Raw genomic sequence first — 19,285 nt, 5'->3', positions numbered from 1 at the left:
GTAAGTGGTGGGGTCCATGCTGGATTCACATTGCCTTCACAAGCACAAGGGTTGAATACAAAACGATGCAGCATGTAATCCAGTGTTAGAGTTTCATCAAATTATACCAGTCTCACTTTACCTTTTAGGGAGTCATAGGTCCAATTTTATATATAAACATACATATCTAAGATGAATGAATTGGTTCGGGAGTCATTCATGAGGGATTAGGATGGGACAGGGTTATTTTTGTGGGAGATGGAAGCAAAAATCCACTCCTGTGTGACCCTCTGCTTTGCACCTCCAACTTCTCAACAAACTTCCTGTTACCACAGCCTGGTCACCAAATCACTGACATTTTATCTTGGCTTGTGTTTGCTGCACATATAACAGTTTTATCAATAACTATATGTTATAGGAACAGAGCTCCTGTGTTGTTCTGATTCTGAAATTCTGAAAAATGCTGTTAGATTTACCCTCCAACACGTCCAGTTTAGTCTAAATCTTGTAATCCAACATCAGTCCTCACATTTGCTTTCTTTTCAGAATTGGTCTTATACGTTGTTATATAATTGCCACCATTTTATTCATTTCATCTTCTGTCTTCTTTTCCAGTTGTGGATCCAACTCCGGACGATCCGTTGTTGTTGGTGATTCTGGTGAGCTTGCTGCCCCTGCTGGTGATGGGGATCGTGGTTGTGGGAATGTTCTACTGGTATCGAGCCTGTCGGCAACCTGTGTCCAGCCCAGAATGGGACAGCAGAATTAAGAAGCGCAAGCCAAAAGCAGGTGGGCTGGACTGCAGCGACGCCTGCGCCATCATGATGGATGACGATGGGTCAGACAGCAGCTCGACGCACGCCAACAACCTGAACCACAACACTGAGCCCCTGCCTATAGAGCTGGATCTGCTGGTATACAGACCTAGTGGTATTCTAGAGTTGCTCTGTAGAGCTTTTCTGCTCTAAGTCATCATAACTTAAATTCTTAACTTTTGATCCTGTCCCAGGTGGGTAAGGGTCGCTTTGCCCAGGTATACAAGGCTAAGCTGAAGCAGACCACCTCAGATCAGTTTGAAACAGTGGCTGTGAAGATCTTCCCCTACGAGGAGTACGCTTCCTGGAAGAACGAGAAGGACATCTTCTCCAATACAGACCTCCGACACGAGAACGTTCTCCACTTCCTGACAGCTGAGGAGAGGAAGGTGGAGAAACAGTACTGGCTCATCACTGCCTTCCACCCCAGAGGAAACCTACAGGTGAGACTTCTATTGTCAGGTGACCCAACATGAGGGGGGCAGTATTACTCCATGTTGTAAATTGCAATTCCCACAGTTTTTTTCATTCATAAGTTTCAGAATTAACAGGTCTGAAATTATCCAGCCATTCTTCCTTTTCACAATGCTATCAATCCCCTCATCCCTCTGCTCTCCAGGAGTACCTGACGCATCATGTGATCAGCTGGGAGGAGCTGCAGGTGCTGGGCAGCTCTCTAGCCCGGGGTGTCTCCCACCTCCACAGTGACCGCCTGCCCTGTGGACGCCCTAAGGTAGGTCTGTGTGAACATGTCCATATGACAGCTGTCAAACAGTACACCAGAGCTAAAAATCTGTACTAACCATAACAATCATAATCAGTCAAAACAGGTACAGAAAGAAACAACAAATATCACATCTAGACAGTATTATTAAAGTATAAAGCATCAGTGTCAACCCCTAGACTTTAATGGACAAGTCAACTTTGCTATTCTTGAAGCTCTACCAGTCATAGAAGTACAACTGTAAAATTATTAGTATTGGAGGAAAGAATGGGAAGTCTTTAAAGGGTGTATCCTCGTGGGATCATGAATGTGCTCAGCTAATAGCATATTAATGTGTCTGTTAGACTCTGAGATATCTTGGCTGCAAATTGCAATATAAAATTTTGACTCGAGGTTGGTGCTAGTGGACCGTGAATATCTGCGGCCAGTTGTGTGGAAATCCAGCTATTAGTTTTCATGGTCTTGTGTGCAAAGTTGAATTTGAGTATGGTGCTGACCCCCATGCTTCTATTGTGCCTAAAGGTGCCCATAGTCCACCGAGACCTGAAGAGCTCCAACATCCTGGTGAAGAACGACCTGTCGTGCTGCCTGTGTGACTTTGGGCTGGGACTCAGCCTGGACAGCAGCCTGTCTGTGGATGACCTCGCCAACAGTGGACAGGTCAGACGAAAAGTTTAATTATTTTTCTTCTTTGTTATGTAAATTAATAGTCTTCCTATTCTAGCAGACATTCTTTTATCCAGAGTTGAAAGAGCGCACTTGCTCTTTTGTATCTGAGCAAGGCACTGAGCTTCTACCTACAGCCCTCTAGGTCAGAATCACAGCAAAAAATTACCTTGTATACAAGTTAGTCCAGTCTAGGGGTCAGTACCCTTCCAAAAGGTCACAAGATAAAACTGAGGGGCGATGAAATTATTAAATGGAGAGGGAAAAGTTCTGCTACACACATTTAAATTCATATTTTGGACTTCACAAGCTAAAAAGCTGGAAACCGCTGGTTTAAGCTGGAATCATATGTTTTTAAAGGTAACATTTAAATCTGAAAAGTAACCAGCAAAGTTGTCAGCTAAATGTAGTGCAGTAAAAAGTTGATTGTGTCCCATTAGATTTTACTGAAGTAGAAGTATAAAGTTGCAGAAAAATAAAAATACCTAAAAATTTTACTCAATTACAGTATTTGGGTAAATGCACTTAGTTACTTTCCATCACTGAATATGACAACAGCACTGTTCTGCCCTGGGACATCTCCCTGTCCGTCCTGACAAACAATGGTTACAAACCTAGGTAGTAATGTCAGGTGTTTATCTCGCTACAAGCTGTGGTTTTGAGGAGAAAACGTATTGCTGCTATGGTAAATCTCTCAGTTTGCCAACACAGCCCTCCATTAAAATAGCTTTGGTTTGGTGTGTGGTGAGATACGAGCTGACTGTGTTTGTTTTGTCTTCCCATAACTAAGTCTGTGTGTTTGTAAGTTTTGATGGGATACACCTCGTTTGCTGACAGAAGAAATCTGACAGAGACAGACAGGCAATCAAGGGATGAAGGGGCAAGGCAAAGGCTTTGTTGAGACATGAAAGCTCCCCAAAGCCACTCGTAGCTCACAATCAAACTCTTTCTCAGTTTGTCAGTGTGACTTTGTCCTTGTTTATGATGTCTGATTCACTGGCTAGAAATGCAGCAGGGGCAGGTGAGAGGGTGTTGACTAACTTTCCCACACACACCACTCTACTAACACATATGCACGCAAACGTACACATCCATCATATGCAAAAAACCCTGGCTACGACTCCAGCACATCACCACCTGCTGTCCTTCAGTTTTATCCTGGTCAGTAGCAGAATGCACACTAAGATTCACTAAATTTCTTCCTGTGCACCCTGTGGCATTGTTTTATCCTTGCAAATGTTCATATCGTGATCTGTGGCTGTCACATTGTGTTCCATTCATAAGCAGTGGCTGGAAATTCCCAGATGGTAGGCTGGGGTGTTCATGTGGTCCACCTCCAAACAACCTTTGAAGAATCATGGGCAGCCACAAAATTTTCTTTGCCCTGCATAACAAATGTGTTCAGCATGCAACCGACAATATTATGTCAGCAGTATTTTGCAACCATAGCCAGTAGACTTTGTGTTCAACCACAAAGGTATTTTGATAGATTTATAAGTTATGCAAAGCCAAAAACCAAACTTAATAGTTATTTGAGGTTAATCAAAGCAGTGGTAAAGTGACACTGTGAGTATTAACATATTTTAGTTTCCTACTTTGACATGAGGGATCACTCAGCCAACCGGTTGGAAAGTGCTGTTGAAACGCAGCAACATCAGGCACCGTTACGCTAATTTAAAGTGATTAATGCAAAAGCACTATTCATTAAAAACTACTGAGCTGTTCTCTGACGCACTGTGTCACACACCACTGGTGTTCCTGCTTGAACAGTATTAGTGGTATGCAAGCTTCATCTGTTTGACCTCGACACCAATGACTCGTGGCTTCACTTGGACTTGCAGCCTTTTGTCTGGGAATGACTCGACGTCCTCCCTAAGCCCAATGTGGGGAGCAATGTGTGATTACATTACAAACAGGATGTTGGTCAACACGATACAAACAACGTCCTAATTTCAATGTGACTGACGCACCAATATATTTATTATTATGTATATATATATATAATCTGTGCACAAGAATAGTATGTTTTTATAATCCATGGAGGAATGGGGCAAAGGGTTGGGACTTTGTCTGGGACTTGACTTGGAACTTAATGGATTTAACTTGGTATTTGATTTGGGACTTGTTGATCTTGACTTTGAACATACTGGCCTTGACCTGGGATTCCAGTCAGAACTTGACCTGGGACCTAGTAGGCTTGAGTTTGGAATTTATTGGTCTTACATTTATCTTTACTCTTTTGGCAGACACTATTATCGAAGCGACTTACATTTGAGGAACGATATACAAGCATCAACAAAGCAAGAGATCTACAAGTGACAATACGTAGATACTATTAAGAGCAGAAATACATACTAGTAAGAGCGATTAGTGCGTACGGCATCAATGTGGTAAATACCTGGGAGAACAAGTAAAAGCTAACGAATAGTGCACAAAAGAATCGCAAGGAGATAAAAGAAGAAGAGCACAGGAAGTGCATGTTAGAGGTTAGGTGTTAGAGGTGTTATCTCTTCAGAGAACACTTTCTCTTATAAGTTTTCAAGAGCTTCTTGAAGTTAGACAGGGACGCCCCTGCTCTGATGGCGTGTGGTAGCTCGTTCCACCATCGTGGTGTCACAGATGGGAACAGCCGGGACTGAGATTGTTTTGTGTGTAAGGATGGCAGAGCCCGACGGCGTTCGTTGGAGGAGCGCAGTGGCCGAGAAAGAATAACTTCATAGCCGTGACCTGAGACTTGACTTTTACTTGCAAAACAATGACTTTTTCCTACCTCTGGTTGTGCAGAACTCCCATCATGATTTTACAAGGAGCTCATCTGCAGGGTAATACAAAAAATGCAACACAACAGCAACATGGAAAAGTTCATAGTGTAATTTTAGATGTTGCAGCACAATGTAATCTAAACTGTACCCATGCGTGTAATTTGATTACATGCATCAATAAATTGAATAATTACAAAAGAAAACACGTCACCAGTGTAGTCTTGTATCTTTTCCAATAATGAATGAAGCCAGGAGGTGAGTCAGGTTTGTTGTCACTGAGCCCAGTGAGATGTCAGATGAGAAGGTAAACATTGCGCTCCTGCAGACTGACATAGTCTTTAATGTGTTGGTGGTGTGCCAGAGTGAGAGTGAGATGCTGTTAATCCCTCTGTCCGCCTGACTACAGAAACAAGAAGTGTATTCCTCTGCTCAGTGTGTGTACTTGTGTGTTTACCACTCGTGGTGTCTCTGTACTGCAGGTGGGCACCGCACGTTACATGGCTCCAGAGGTGCTGGAGGCCCGACTGAATCTGGAGAACACAGAGTCCTTCAAACAGACTGACATTTACTCCATGGCCCTTGTGCTTTGGGAGATGACGTCGAGGTGTGAAGCTGTTGGAGGTGAGTGCACGGACACACACCACGAACACACACGTGCTCAGTAATTACCTGTTGCAGGCTGTGGGAAGTATGATGTCAGACATCCTGCTGAGGTGAAGTGTACACCACTGGGATTACTCAGCAGTGACAGTTTTGGGTTATCACAACAAGCCATCGGCCGGTAGTGATGTCATCATGTTTGGCTTCATCAGTCGCAGTGAAGGCAGCATGTGAAGGAATGTGTCACAGCTGTATAGTGATTAACATGGCCGCCCAGCAAAACATTTTCATATGATGTCAAGGTATCAAGGTATTATAATGAAAATAAAAACCGTAGACCCTTCATGCTACACACACAGAACTTAACAGATAATTAAATTAAAATATGGTCACATATAAGTTTTTAAAAAAGTGTGACATTTGGGAGACAGTGTGTCATCCTGATGGAGTCTTGCACTCTGTTGGTTTGGAACATGGTCCCCCAGCAGTGTGCTTGATCCGTCATGTTGATACTGTAAGCAGGTGTCTGTAAAGATGTAGGCACAACAGTCTTTGATTTCCTTTGCTTGGCCAACCTGAGTCTCATTTTGTCCAGACTGGACCTTTAGGAGCAGTCAAAGCTGGGCCGACATGGCTCCTATCCCAGCTCTCTTTCCTCTCCACTGAGCGATCGCCACCCCCCCCCCCCCGTGGTGTCTGGTCCAGTTGATCTGGCTGGTGGATCGTCTCAATGTCCGCTGCTCTTTAATACAAAACCCTGTCTTTCTTTCCCAGTGACTGTATTTCTGTCATAGGTAATACAAAAGTGTAGCAAAGTTTGAAGGAGCTACCGGCTGCTGCATCTACACGCTGTACACAACTTGAAACTCATCTTTGACATGTTGCTGGGCAGGTAGTGTACAGCTGGTTTTTAGAACTGTTCATTGAAAACAGCTGCCTGCTGCAGCTGGAAACAAAGCTGACGACAACAGCGAGACTGAACCAAAGCAATGAGCTGAAAGATGCTAAAATGCCCCACAGAGCTGAGGGAACTGCAGAGTTGTTTATAATTCTCTGTGGGTTCACAACAAGTGACATCTTTCACATTACACATTCATTTGATCTATTGTTCATATAAAATATGAATTAGTGCAGCTTTAAATAAATAATCTTAAATGCACTTTAAATGGCTTTATGGAATTGTTTTCTTAAAGGGAAACATTGTTTTCTTTATATTTCATGAACATTATGAATGCAAATTTCCCCCCAGAACAAGTTTTACAAGGAAACCCCCAAGATACATTATCTTATCATTATCATCTACGTTTTCGTTCTCTATTCTGTTTGGCCACCATTAACGGTAAGTTTATTTTAATTATTTGATTACCCTGATGATAAAGCTCTTACAAACTTTAGTAATTTCCTGTTTCACTGCCATAGCTGTAAGGCCAGTTCTCTGAGAGGAAAGAGTAAGTTTTCAGATGAATCTTAAAGGGAAACACTTTACTCTAAATGATGCATGAGTAATTATTGGCATCCAGTGTAGACAGAAATAGCATCTCTGTATGCTACATAAAGAAATACATAATGTGGATCACATCAGTTATGCAACTTAATTTAGTCAGAACAATGTCTGTGTAACTCTTGACACTTGAGCATCTGCATTTTAGAAAAGCCTTCAAATATGTTCAATCATTTCCAGTTGCCCTTGATTTTAACCTTCCTTGGATAACTATGACCTGGAAGACTGAGAATCTTCACAGACATTTTAAAGAGAACTTTTTTCTCCTCCACAACTTTTAAGGATCACTTTCACCCAATTCCCAGAATTTTACATTCTCTCAATCCTAATTATGAGACTTGTATTTTTTTTTGTCCATGACATTGTGTGCATCTGTGTGTGTCTGTGACCTACATTGTTCAGACACAGGGTTTAGGCTACTGTTTCCTGTTATGCAGTGACTGGGGGTTTGTGTGTCAACGGGGAGTCTGATGGTCGTGTCCATCGGACTGCACCTCAACCTCAGCTCCAGGTCTGGAGCAGGAATCTGAGGAATGTCTGATATGTAAGGGAGACAATCTGAACTCTGCTGTTTCCCTTCTTTGGGCAGGAAATCACTGAGAGAGAAGAGCAGTGGATACTGTACCTGTTTCAGTAGGGTGCGTGTGTGTGTGTGTGTGTCCATGAGGCTTAAATTTCCTCACAAGAAAAGTAAGATGTTTGTATTTCCTTTGTGAGGACCCTCACCGACATGATGCATTACCTAACCACTGACCCTGAACTCATCACCACTACATGCCTATCCCCAAGCCTTAACGCTTAGGGCAAAAATCAAGTTCAAACGTATTCAACTCAACACATACAGTAATTTGTTCAAATTAATTTGCACATTGCGTGCAAATTACAGGATGCATTGCATATTAAGACACATTAACATGTGCATATAAACACTTGCAGTAACTTGTGACTGCCAGGAAAACTGCTGAAGCTTCATAAGCTTCAAATCCAAACCTATCTTTCAACTCTAAAACGGCCAGCCCTTTGGACTGGTCTGTTTCCTCCGACTTACTCTCCTGTGAGTAGAGAGAGACTCTCTCCAGTCCACCTCCTTCCCTCCTCCTAGTGGGCTTTTCTAGACAGTCTAAGACATTTAGAAATAACAGTCACATTCCAAAACGTGTGTTTGTCTGTAGGTATTTATTTCGGAGAGCGAGGTACACAGAAACAGAGGAAGAGAGATGGAAGTACTAGACAGACGACCTTATCTAGCCCTGATTCTATGTCTCAATCCTGGATGTGTGTGTGTGTGTGTGTGTGTGTGTGTGTGTGTGTGTGTGTGTGTGTGACTCTGTCTGTCTCCACCCCAACAACAGGGGACAGCATGGTGGATAGAAATACTACCCTGCGCTGGCATTGTTGTTGTGGTCAGTTATAGTACATTCTCTGTGTGTCTCTGAGAATTTTATTTACGTATCCTGAATTAGCCTGAAGGGCGTGGCGGAGCATGCATGTTCTGTCTGAGCTGAGGGTTACACAGGGTAATGGAGCGGGGTGAAGAGTTTGCACCGTGCCAAGCAAAAAGTTTGTGGTCCATGAAGGGAGACAGCTTTTGGCAACAGCTGCTGAGGGGGTGATGGTTATACCCCCTTGGGGCAAAAGCTGAGGGACAAGATATTTCCCAGGAAAAAGAAGAGTTTCATTTATTGAGAAATTCGCTCATTCACTTTCTTACCTGGAAATAGATGAAAAGATTGATACAACTCTCATGCCTGTGTTGTAACTTTTTCCAGGCACAGTGACTGGCTCGAGTGCACAGAAGTGCTGAACAAACAGATGTTGTCAAGAAATAATTACAGCATGCAATCAACATCGCCATGTAGAGTATGTGTCGATAATTAGGTATCCAAATTAACCATTTAAATATCAATGAAGAACATGTTATATCAAACGAGAGCAACGAAAGTGAATCATGAAAGTAACAAAACGGAAGATGAAAAGCTAAAAAATAGAATAAGTCAAAATGCATTGAAGAAAATGTCAGCTACAATGCAAGCAATTGATACAAGACAGACTTTGCAAGCAGTTCAAACATGACAATATATACTTATTATTAGCATATGGTAACAAGAGTCATTCCCACCTAGGTTTTAGGCATATGTACAAAAGAATAGAAGTAGTGGAGTCACTCGATTTGCCATCAACAGTTTTCTAACCAGCAACAGAGTCATTTTCATTCTGGACACAAATGGAACTAAATTCACCTTTAGCAGCAAAGCCCCAATATTATGCACCTGTTGAGATTCTAAGTTCGCTTGAATGCCAAACATTGAGCTGTGTTTCTTTCAAAAGAGCAGATCCCAGACAGTGTAGCCAGCCACGGCGGTTCTGCTAACCTTCAGGCCACAAAGGTTTCAGACAGATAATCTGAAAAGGAAACTGTCGTAAACCACTTTCCGCCCCTTAGATTGGACATACTAGGGCTTTAACTACGGGCCCCAGACAGCGAGGGGAAAGTGAGGCTAAGGCTTTGGTTGCAGTCTCTTGTGAAATCTGTTCTCAAACCACGGATGAAATTCTTCTCATAGCTTTCAAATATCCAGAGCTGTTTAAGGGAAGCAGGCAGCACTTCTCGTATAGACTGCAGTGGCTCTCTATATGGTATGTCAACTTCTGTAATGCCCCAGATATCATTCAGAAACATGAGGACAAGTGTATTGGAGCCAGATTGACATCGGAGCATGAAATGAGACCTTACATGAGAGTCCACTCAGCCATCGTTATGTTTAAAAGTACTCCGCCTCTTTATATTTCTGTTTGCACCTTTCTCATTTTAGGCCAGCTCGCTCTCTGTTCTGTGTTTCAGCTGTATCCAGTCCAGGAAAATGTGTTGTATTTATACCAGCTCCGCAGCAGGAGATCTGAACAGCAGAGAGCTGAGGACAATGCCAGCCCTGGCATAAATAACCTTCAGGGGAATTGGACGGGCCCGGCTGGGTCCTGTATTAAAATACTAAAAATGGAGGAAGTTCCACATGTCAAAAACAGGAAGTGTGGACCTTTAGAGTCAGCTTCTCTGCACACAGCCCCAATCTCAGCCATCCTACTTCCTGTCCGGGGATTCCACTCCAACCTTCCCCCTTCCTGTGCTTAAGGACACAGCGGCAGAGACCACAGGGGCCTAAATGAAACTACTGGAGATTTTCCTAGAGTCTTCATACCATCATGCTAATTAACATGAACAACATGTTATTTAAACTGATATTTGCAGCTACTAAACCAGATTATGGGCAATTTGGAGACTGCTGATAACCAAGCTCACCACAAGTGCCATTTAGTAATTGTTTTTGGAGTTTTTGATTATATCACATGATCCTCATCAGCAGGTGGAGTTTGCCATGGAGTGTCATGGGACTGTAGACAGATTCATAAACATTCTTTAAGTGCCCACAAAAAAAGTGGTTGTTGCCACTCCTATCAGCCTTTCCATTCTTACACTGCCTATGCAGTTTACAGTAACAGTGGAAGATTAACCACAGGTTCAGACATTTTTTAAACAATGGGACCTTGATTTCAGTCAAAAGCACCTTCTCATCTCTAGCCAACAATCCTTACCAGCTGAGACATGGAAATAAAGCTTTAGCATTATTTTTGTATTGATAATTGATAAGAAAAGATTTGAGATCAGACTGTTAGCCGCTCTGCTTACTAGGGCTGACTGAATAGTCGAAGATTCGATGATTCAATAGGGGGAGCCTGATTCGACTCTCAATCATACCATTTTGGCTAACCCTTAAGTTGTGCGTGAACTTTGCAAGAAGTTCGAATCAACTATCAGCATTAACAAACCACACACACAATATTATATTCTTTTTAAACATTACTTGGAATAGACCCACAAGGAACCGCAACATGCATGCAGTTTTCGGTGAGTTGGCGGACATGCACAACTCAGCACAAGACCTGTGAGTGGCAGGCAGCAGAGCAGAGAGAAAATGGTCAACAATAAGCCTTAGTTTGGCTGAAAATGTACAGTGTAAGTTACAGCAGTGACTAGTGCAGCTTCTCAAGATTAATAATTGAACAAATGTGAACACTGAAAAAACTGAACATCCTTCCTAACAGTGTATAGTACAAAATAGTGGCAAAGAGGCATGATGAAAAACAGTGGGGAATCACTCTTGAAGGGGGACAGTAGTGTACTAGCCTCTCATTCTGTGGCATTGCAGCTGCCTGTGAAGCCAGGGGCACTCTGCCCTGGGCTGCGAAAGGCTGGAGGGGCTTCTTTGAGAAGACAAGTCGCGATGAGAGGGACCAGGGTATCGACAAGGCCCTGCCGCAAAGATTGATCCATATGAAGGATGTGGTTTCCAAAGGCAAGCGGCTCCTTCATGGGTTTGATGGCGGGGGGGGGGGGGCTTAGCCGAGTGATACGAGCAGCAGAGAGAGACGCAGAAGCTTTTGCACTTTGTATGTTCACTTGTTGCCTACTGCCGCTGTAATGATGTTTTCCTTGGCGTTGGTAATTCGAGACTGCTGATACTCTACAACTGTATGTGGTAAGCTAGTTAGCCAGGCAGGCTAACCATCACAGCTTACTGTAGAGCAGATTACACACAGTTTGATTCAATCATTTGGTTGCTTGAGTTTTTGATTTTTGCAATGGCTTAAAAAAAAGACTCTTGAAATGCAGATATCGTTGTTACGCTGCAAAAACTAAATTAGCTTGTTAAAAACTGAAGTGAAAACATTTTGCATATCTAAAATGTTTTCATGTCAGTTTTTAACAAGCTAATTTAATTGCCAGTGCTGATAACATTTCTTAGAATAAGTAAGGATTTCAATCTAGAGGAGAGAGAGGTTAAGAATTGGAAGGCATGTGTTCTAAACACTGAGCCACCAACATCTGGTGAGGTGGCTGCAGTTACGGTAGCATCGATTGGTAGGTCCGCCACTTTTGTCCAGACTGAAATCTCATGATCATGACTTTTTATCTAGGGCCCATCATCAGGTCAAAATTTCAACTTACCAAATACTTTTCTTTATGACCAAACACCTTCAAAACTAATTACACCCCATCATAATTGTTGTTTACACTCCAAATTAACATTGGTAAAATGATGTTTACCTAAATGAAAAAATGAAGTTGAAAACTAATTGAACTAATGCGTAACAAAAGACTCAATCTTGAAATGAGACATTTTGTCTCATTTTATCTCTTTTCTCTTTTGAATCTTTAGAGCTTGAAATATGTGTGCAAGCATACTGGAGGATCTGTAACAGACTTGTCCCTTGAATCTAGCTGAACATGATTTATTGCTGTTTCCAAAGTTAAGAATAACTTTAAACCTCTGTTTGAATGCACTGTATACAGTATGTGTGAGTACAGTTTTTCAGCCACAGATAATGCGGGTGAGAACACAGATGGAAGGACTGGAACACCTGTTGTGTTTTACTGAGTACTTGGGTAGTCTTATAGTGCTGCAGGGGTGATTCGCCTTCACAGTGAATTTTAAAGTCATTTTAGTGAACATGTCCAAAGAACAGCTCAGATGCTGCCAAATATAACACACCCAAAAAAAAAGTGCTTGACAGGTTGTGAAACACAGGACATAGACATTGTTAAATGCGAGAACAAGAGGAGGTACAGAAAACATGATGCTTACACTATTTGTTAAATCTTTGCGAATCATTTTCAGATTGGCTCAGATGGGAAAAAGAGAGAGAGATTACTTTGCAGGAACTAATGTCTCATTTCACAACAACTGTGAGATCTGAGCGCCTTCTCTTTGGTGCTGAAGACAGACTGCAGCTGTTGTGAGTTCGTTGTTCATGAGGTCTGGACCCAGTCCCAGAACTTTGATTTTTATTTTTCATGGTTTTGACGTTATGCTCTCTCATTTTATTCCCTTTTAGTTCTTAAACACAGATTGTGATGTTGCTGTTCTGTATAGTCTGATGTTAGTAATTACTTGTTAGCCAAAGCTGATTTGTTGTTTTATCATCAAGTGCCAGAGCGAGCATTTTTCCTCCAATGGAGACATTTTATTTACTACTGTCAGCATTATTACTGCCAGTGTTTAAAGCTGTCAACTCGGGTGAAGCTAACAGCTCAGTGGTTTGGGATAGAATGACCTCATACCAGGATGCTCTTACACTTTCTAATCATGTTAACTCAACCGGCCACCTGTTTCACTCTGTCTTCCTCTTTGACATTTGTTCTTGAAATGTTCACTGTGTCATAAACCATGCCATGAAATGTGCGCCTGTTTTGTGTTCATGTTGAACTTCACCAACTCGTCTACATCTTGTTATCATCATGTACTTGCCAGGAAGTGATGATGATAAATAACAGTAGCGTGATGGCACAGACGACCTGACATAATGAAAGGATCACTTTTGCATTTGAGACTCAGGTGATGAATTCCGGTCCGTTTCTGATCCACGGGTTGTTTGTGTTTGCAGAGGTGAAGGAGTACGAGCCTGCGTACGGCTCTAAAGTGCGTGAGCACCCCTGTGTGGAGAGCATGAAGGACAACGTGCTGAGAGAGAGAGGAAGACCTGAGATCCCCGACACCTGGCTCAGGCATCAGGTCAGACACACACTGTGCTGTTATACTGGAATGACATTTACATACTATACAGACACTAACTGTAGCATGTATGCGCACCATTATTATTTATTTTTACATGAACAAAGCACATTATTAACATGACTATAAACATGCCAATGTTAGACAAAAGGCTCATTTTCAACTCTTGTCCCTTGGTTCATACCTTGAAGAAAATTAACCATCAACACTGAATGTAGTTTTCTGCTATAGTGTGTATTCAGGAGGCAGATTGATTAGAACAGTTTTTAACATATCGCTTAAATGCATGAACATAGAATATGATATTTTCAAACCATAAAGTGATAGTTTAGTTTTTGCATGGTACTGCATTATGTAGCATTATTATTCTGACTACATTAAAGTACATGTTGTTATTACACGCTGACTCTGAAACTACAGTAATATCATATTTGATTTGTCTGTCACTAATATAGAAACATGCACACACTCATAAATTTCACTTTATATCTTGGACAGACCTTTAGCTCAACAAACACAAGAGGTAAACTAACACATCTCGAAATCTGTTTTTATGCTGAGGATAAACCGTTTTTTGGTAAAGCTTAAATTGAATCCTCAGCTGTCATCTGCTAGAATAATTAGCACAAGAGCACCACAAGGCAGTCTTATCACCTGCTTTTAACAGATTGCACACAAGTGAATACCAGTCCTTTCAGCCAAATCATACGTTTGGTGCATGGTTTTCTTTTAGAAAATCAGAAATGTACTGTCCAAAAACTGCAGCAAAATATGTTTTTCATTAATCACTTAAATAAGTTTATGAATGCCCATGTACGGATCATAACAAGCAAACATAACTGCAGTAAATTCAGGATAACTGGACAACTTTACTCAGTGTCCTAAACGATTGCTCTCACCCCTACACCAGAAGTTTGTGTTGTGTCTGTGCCCACACAGTTCAGGGAATTTTATTTAGTGTGGAGTCTGACATCCCTGCTCTCTTCCTCCCTCTACAGGGTGTGGCGGTGATCTGCGCCACCATCATGGAATGCTGGGACCACGACCCAGAGGCCCGACTCACTGCCCACTGCGTCGCCGAGCGCATCTCCGAATTGGAGGACGAGATTGACAAACTGTCCAGCCGCAGCTCCTCAGAAGAGAAGATCCCAGAGGAGCTGAAGATCCCGATACAGGTGGAGATCCCGGAGGAGGTGGTGAAAATCACAGAAATACAGGACGTCATAGCTGTGGACTGCTCCGTGAGCGACGAGAAGTGAGAGGAAGCTCTACATCTTCATGGACTCTGAGGGAGATTTTTTTTTAACAAAGGCACTTATTCCACTTTGATGGGATTGAAGAGATAACTCTTAGCAGTGATGTTCAGGAGTTGAGCTCCTGCGTCCTAGGACTGAGTTGAGTGTGTCAATTGTGTTATTCTAGCCCAGCAAAGACAGACCCTGGGTGATGCTTTTGGACTTCACCACATCTAAAATGTAACAACTTGCCTTAAACAGCTAAAAAAAAAAGCTGAAGAACCAAAAAGCCAAAGTTAACTGGAAGCTTCCAAAGATATGCTAAACATGGAGACAGGATTTTTGTAGGAGTCAGACAGGATTTTTGTAGGAGTCAGACAGGATTTTTGTAGGAGTCAGACAGGATTTTTTCTGAGCAAAAAGGTCACTGTCTTTATGAGACCTAAATATGGCAATAACTATTAAACCAAAGACATTTGATGTGCACTTTACCATGTGATACGTACACTTTACAGATGTTTGTCATTTTGTATATTTTCATGTACTCTAACATGTTGAAGTTAAGGGGAGTTTTTGCCCTAAAAGTGCCTTTGTGTGTCTGACTTTGAGCCAGCAGAGATGTCTCCTTAACACTAATGATGCTATGGACTCCCTCCTCGCCAGCAGGAATCCGTGTGTGTGTGTGTGTGTGTGTGTGTGTGAATGAGTGTATGTTACCTTGTTTTTACCCAGCTATACCTAAACCTTGTTTGCCAGATAAACAAGCACAATGTACATAGAGACAATAAGTGTACATAAGAGACAAATCAGCCAAAAAGGGAATGTAATCCTACTACTTATCTTTGAATGAGATGTATTTTTTAAAACATTTTGTATGTTTTATGTTTATATCAATAGGAAATTGAGGAGTGTGCCAAATATCCTTTACGCCGCCTTACGTGTGTGTCATATGTAAAATATTGTAAATCTTTTATGAATTAAAGATATTTCCGTATACTAAGATTCTGTTCTTACTCATTCTGTAATCCAACCAAACATGGGAGCAAGATATGAGATACTGTGACAGTGTTTTATCTGCAGTACATTTTCTTTCTTATTCAACACTCACATAAGAAGGCCTAATCTTAAAAGTATATTTTTTGCAAACTACCTAAGCTATTTAAACTATTAAGAAGTTTATCTCCGACAGTGTATTATTTAATTTTTCAAGGTTTTTGCGAGTCTAAACATGTATTTTTAAAAACACAGCATTTGTAACTGCACTATAAGTTCAGAACAAGGAACTAAGACTTACAGTAAGAATTAAAAAATTGCTTATTCAATTATGACAGTAAAATGAAACTACATTAAAAACTACAGTGCATGTGTTGCGGTTTGGTCTGATCATTTCAAACTGCTGAAAGTGACTTCAGTTAAAAATTATACTAAAAATCATTGACTTTAATTCCTACCAGCTAACTTTAGAATAAAAACACTTCTCCACTATCGTTTTGCTTTTAGACTTTAAACGTTAAAGCAGCATTCACTGATTTTTTGGGAGGGGGGACAGAACAAGCTTTAAAGGACATTGTTGACATATTATCAGATGTGGACAAAGTACACAACTCCAGTACTTGAGTCTGTAAGTATAGACATCATCTTTAGGAAAAGATCATGGTTTGGATTAAAATAGTATATAAGTAACATAACTCACGTAATTTGAATTAGTTCAGGTGTACAGGTTGAAACTGCTCAAGGCTTACAGAAAATTAGTCATGTGATCACTTGAAAAGCAGTTTAAAGGGTTACTCCTGCACTTTGCACTCTAAGTGTAATTCTTAGACGGTTTGCAAATACAAGACATGCTTTTCTCTTCTTCTGTTCTTAAATTATGAACCTTCAATCTGGCTTTAAGTTTGCATTGTCCACTTCCTCTGTCATTATCTGTCTTGCATTAGTTTTATCCCAGTTTGCTCATTCCTCAGCTCATTTTAGTTCTCCTTATTTATATTCTCTGCCTGGCCTTTTTTCTCTTTCTCTTCATCTCACTACATCAAGTTCTGCTTTTTCTACTTCACTCCTCTTGTCCTCTTCTTTGGTTTCTGTAGGAATGCCATAGGAAGTGCACCACCCCAGCCAGCTGTCCAGAATAATTCACTGGTAAGAAATAAAACTTTTAAAACACTGTGCGGGGTGAGGTCAGGGTGAAGAAGGGGTGCAACACTAAGGCTTAAGAATTAATAGATTACAGCTGTCTAATGAAAGTCTGCCAACTCAAGTTGTAGTAATTTTCATGTTTTTACTCATTTTTACATTTTTGGATCATGATACCCTTTCTATGAGAACACCACGTGTAGAATAATTGGGCTTAAGTCATGTGTTAAGTCCACATAATGTCACTGCACTCTATTAAAATACTGTAAACTCAACGTCGTCCTTATCCACATTTGAATTAATTCACTTATTTCAATTTTCATGTGTTTTCTTTAAAGACCCCCAAACTATGAGAATCACCATTTCCACCATCTCCTGAAAATAGTATGTCCTTAGCTTCTGAATGCTCCACAGTGTCCACCAGCTAAATGCTAACTTTTTGCACCAGTTTGCTGCTGGACAGATAGTTGGTTTATTTGAGCATTGTCACTGAAAACCGCTGACTATTGTTGCCGAAAAGAGGGATGAAACTGAACCAAAACAGTACATTTTCGGTTCGGCAAACCAAAGCAATGAGCTGAACTTTAGAGTTCAGTAATCTATTACTGTTCATCACTACAAGTTACAGTAAACCTTTTACATTACACCAGACAGTTGATCCATCGTTAATTTAAAAACAATGATTATAGCCACTTTCCAGGGTGAGTCCAAGTGTCAAGTCTATAGATCTTCTTCACACATCCAGAAACAATTGCCAGGCTGGGATCATTCTCAGTGTGAGGTTCCCGTTTAGAATTGATATGATAAATGTCCTTTTTGTTTTTACAATTATTTTCATTACCAGAATTTGATTTGGAGTCACAGTTAGAGGAAGGATGTACTTCCATTCTGCAAGTCCTACTTCACCCCCACCCCCAAACATACAGCATCAGTGACTGAATGCAGGGAACGGCCAGCAGTCACCAGCCTGCAAGGATCTGCGAGGGAGCTGAGGATCAATTGAGCGGACTAACTCCTTTACTGAGAGTGTTGTGTTGGGGGAAATGTTTGTAGTGAAATGAGAAGTGAGTCAGACGGTGTGTGTGTGTGTATGTGTGGTGCAGACATTCCTCAGCAGATCAGAATTTGTACCAGAGAAATGTAATGACAGGCCTGCTGGGCCCAAGAACCAGCTCTGTATAGGGAACAGAGCGCACCACATCACATGTTCTCTCTCTTACACACATACACACACACACAAACCCTTCTCTCCTTCCTCTCCCATTCCCCTCCTTCTCTTTGGCTCTCTCTTGTTCTTTCCATCTTAAAGCCCCAGTTCTACTCCTCATGCCAGTCTTTGTTGGTGTATTCCTGGCATCACTGACTCTCCTTAGGGGCAAACATCCTGTGTCCAGAATTAACTCCTGGCCTCTTTTCCATTCTTTTATAAGCCTCTGTGGTGCTGCAGTGTTTGTATATATTCCAGAGGCCTCTCCCTGCCTGCTCTCTGTGTTGGAATCACCAGTCTGGACCAGTCTGCCTCCCAATCACTGTTTTTGCAGATTCTTTGCAGGTGATGCACCTGCCTGGCAGAGACAGTGAAATGGGATTACAGCTTTATTTTTCCACCCCGTGTTTAGCAAATGTAACACAGAGAACAAAAATGTGGGCACATCCAAGTTGGATTTTTATGTTTCCCTTCAGGGTGTAATCACTGAAACAATTACTGCCATAGTCATTTTTGTTACTGGAAGTGCCTGCAAGGAAACAAACGTTCTCAACTTCTAACTGACTTCCAATAGTATTCCAATACCTCAGGCTCGCTGTGTTAAGAGAAAGAACATGTCTGCCCTCTCGTGGACAAAGCAGCCAATAATGCAACACTTCTTCTTTAGAGCACACATTGATTTTTAACCAAAGGTGCTGACCGTAAATGTGAGTAATTGTTCAAAAGGAGTCTGCTGCCTTTAGTTTGAAGTATTAAATTCACCACGGCTACCTTCTCCCACAGGGTTTTATTTTTGCAACAAATACAAATATCCAATACAGTACACAACGTTTGCAGCAGTTTGAAACAGGTAATGGACAGTAAATAATATTTAATATTCCAAAATATGCCTGCAGCCTTAGTGGTAAGAGCTGTGTGCCTGATTGCTGCTCGAGATCGTCTGGCAGGGCCCGACTAACGGTTACAAAACCTCGACTTCTCACTAATGGGGTTGAACTCCCTGCCTGTGGACCTCAAGCAAATAAACTCAGTGTCCCCTTTAACCCTTAAGACTCGCTTTTATCTTAAAGAGGTGGTATTATGCTCATTTTCAG

The 19,285-nt window shown here is 41.4% G+C and overlaps 1 protein-coding gene across 1 annotated transcript in view; it reads left to right on the top strand.

Annotated features, from left to right (window-relative positions):
- The window catches only part of tgfbr2b (transforming growth factor beta receptor 2b), a 39,837-nt gene extending 23,984 nt beyond the window's left edge, over window positions 1-15,853 (top strand). The window contains exons 4-10 of the mRNA XM_038712273.1: window positions 595-893; window positions 989-1,237; window positions 1,414-1,527; window positions 2,041-2,178; window positions 5,426-5,567; window positions 13,489-13,616; window positions 14,615-15,853. Coding sequence (XP_038568201.1) covers window positions 595-893; window positions 989-1,237; window positions 1,414-1,527; window positions 2,041-2,178; window positions 5,426-5,567; window positions 13,489-13,616; window positions 14,615-14,875 — 1,331 coding nt within the window. The 3' untranslated portion in view covers window positions 14,876-15,853. The remainder of the gene's footprint in view (window positions 1-594; window positions 894-988; window positions 1,238-1,413; window positions 1,528-2,040; window positions 2,179-5,425; window positions 5,568-13,488; window positions 13,617-14,614) is intronic.
- Window positions 15,854-19,285: the final 3,432 nt, after the last annotated feature.

The sequence above is a fragment of the Micropterus salmoides genome, unplaced genomic scaffold (assembly GCF_014851395.1).
Source record: "Micropterus salmoides isolate LMB-PRFRI ecotype aquatic unplaced genomic scaffold, ASM1485139v1 Ms_hic_scaffold_11, whole genome shotgun sequence".
NCBI classification, from domain to species: domain Eukaryota; kingdom Metazoa; phylum Chordata; class Actinopteri; order Centrarchiformes; family Centrarchidae; genus Micropterus; species Micropterus salmoides.
This window is presented reverse-complemented; position numbering and strand designations above follow the sequence as displayed.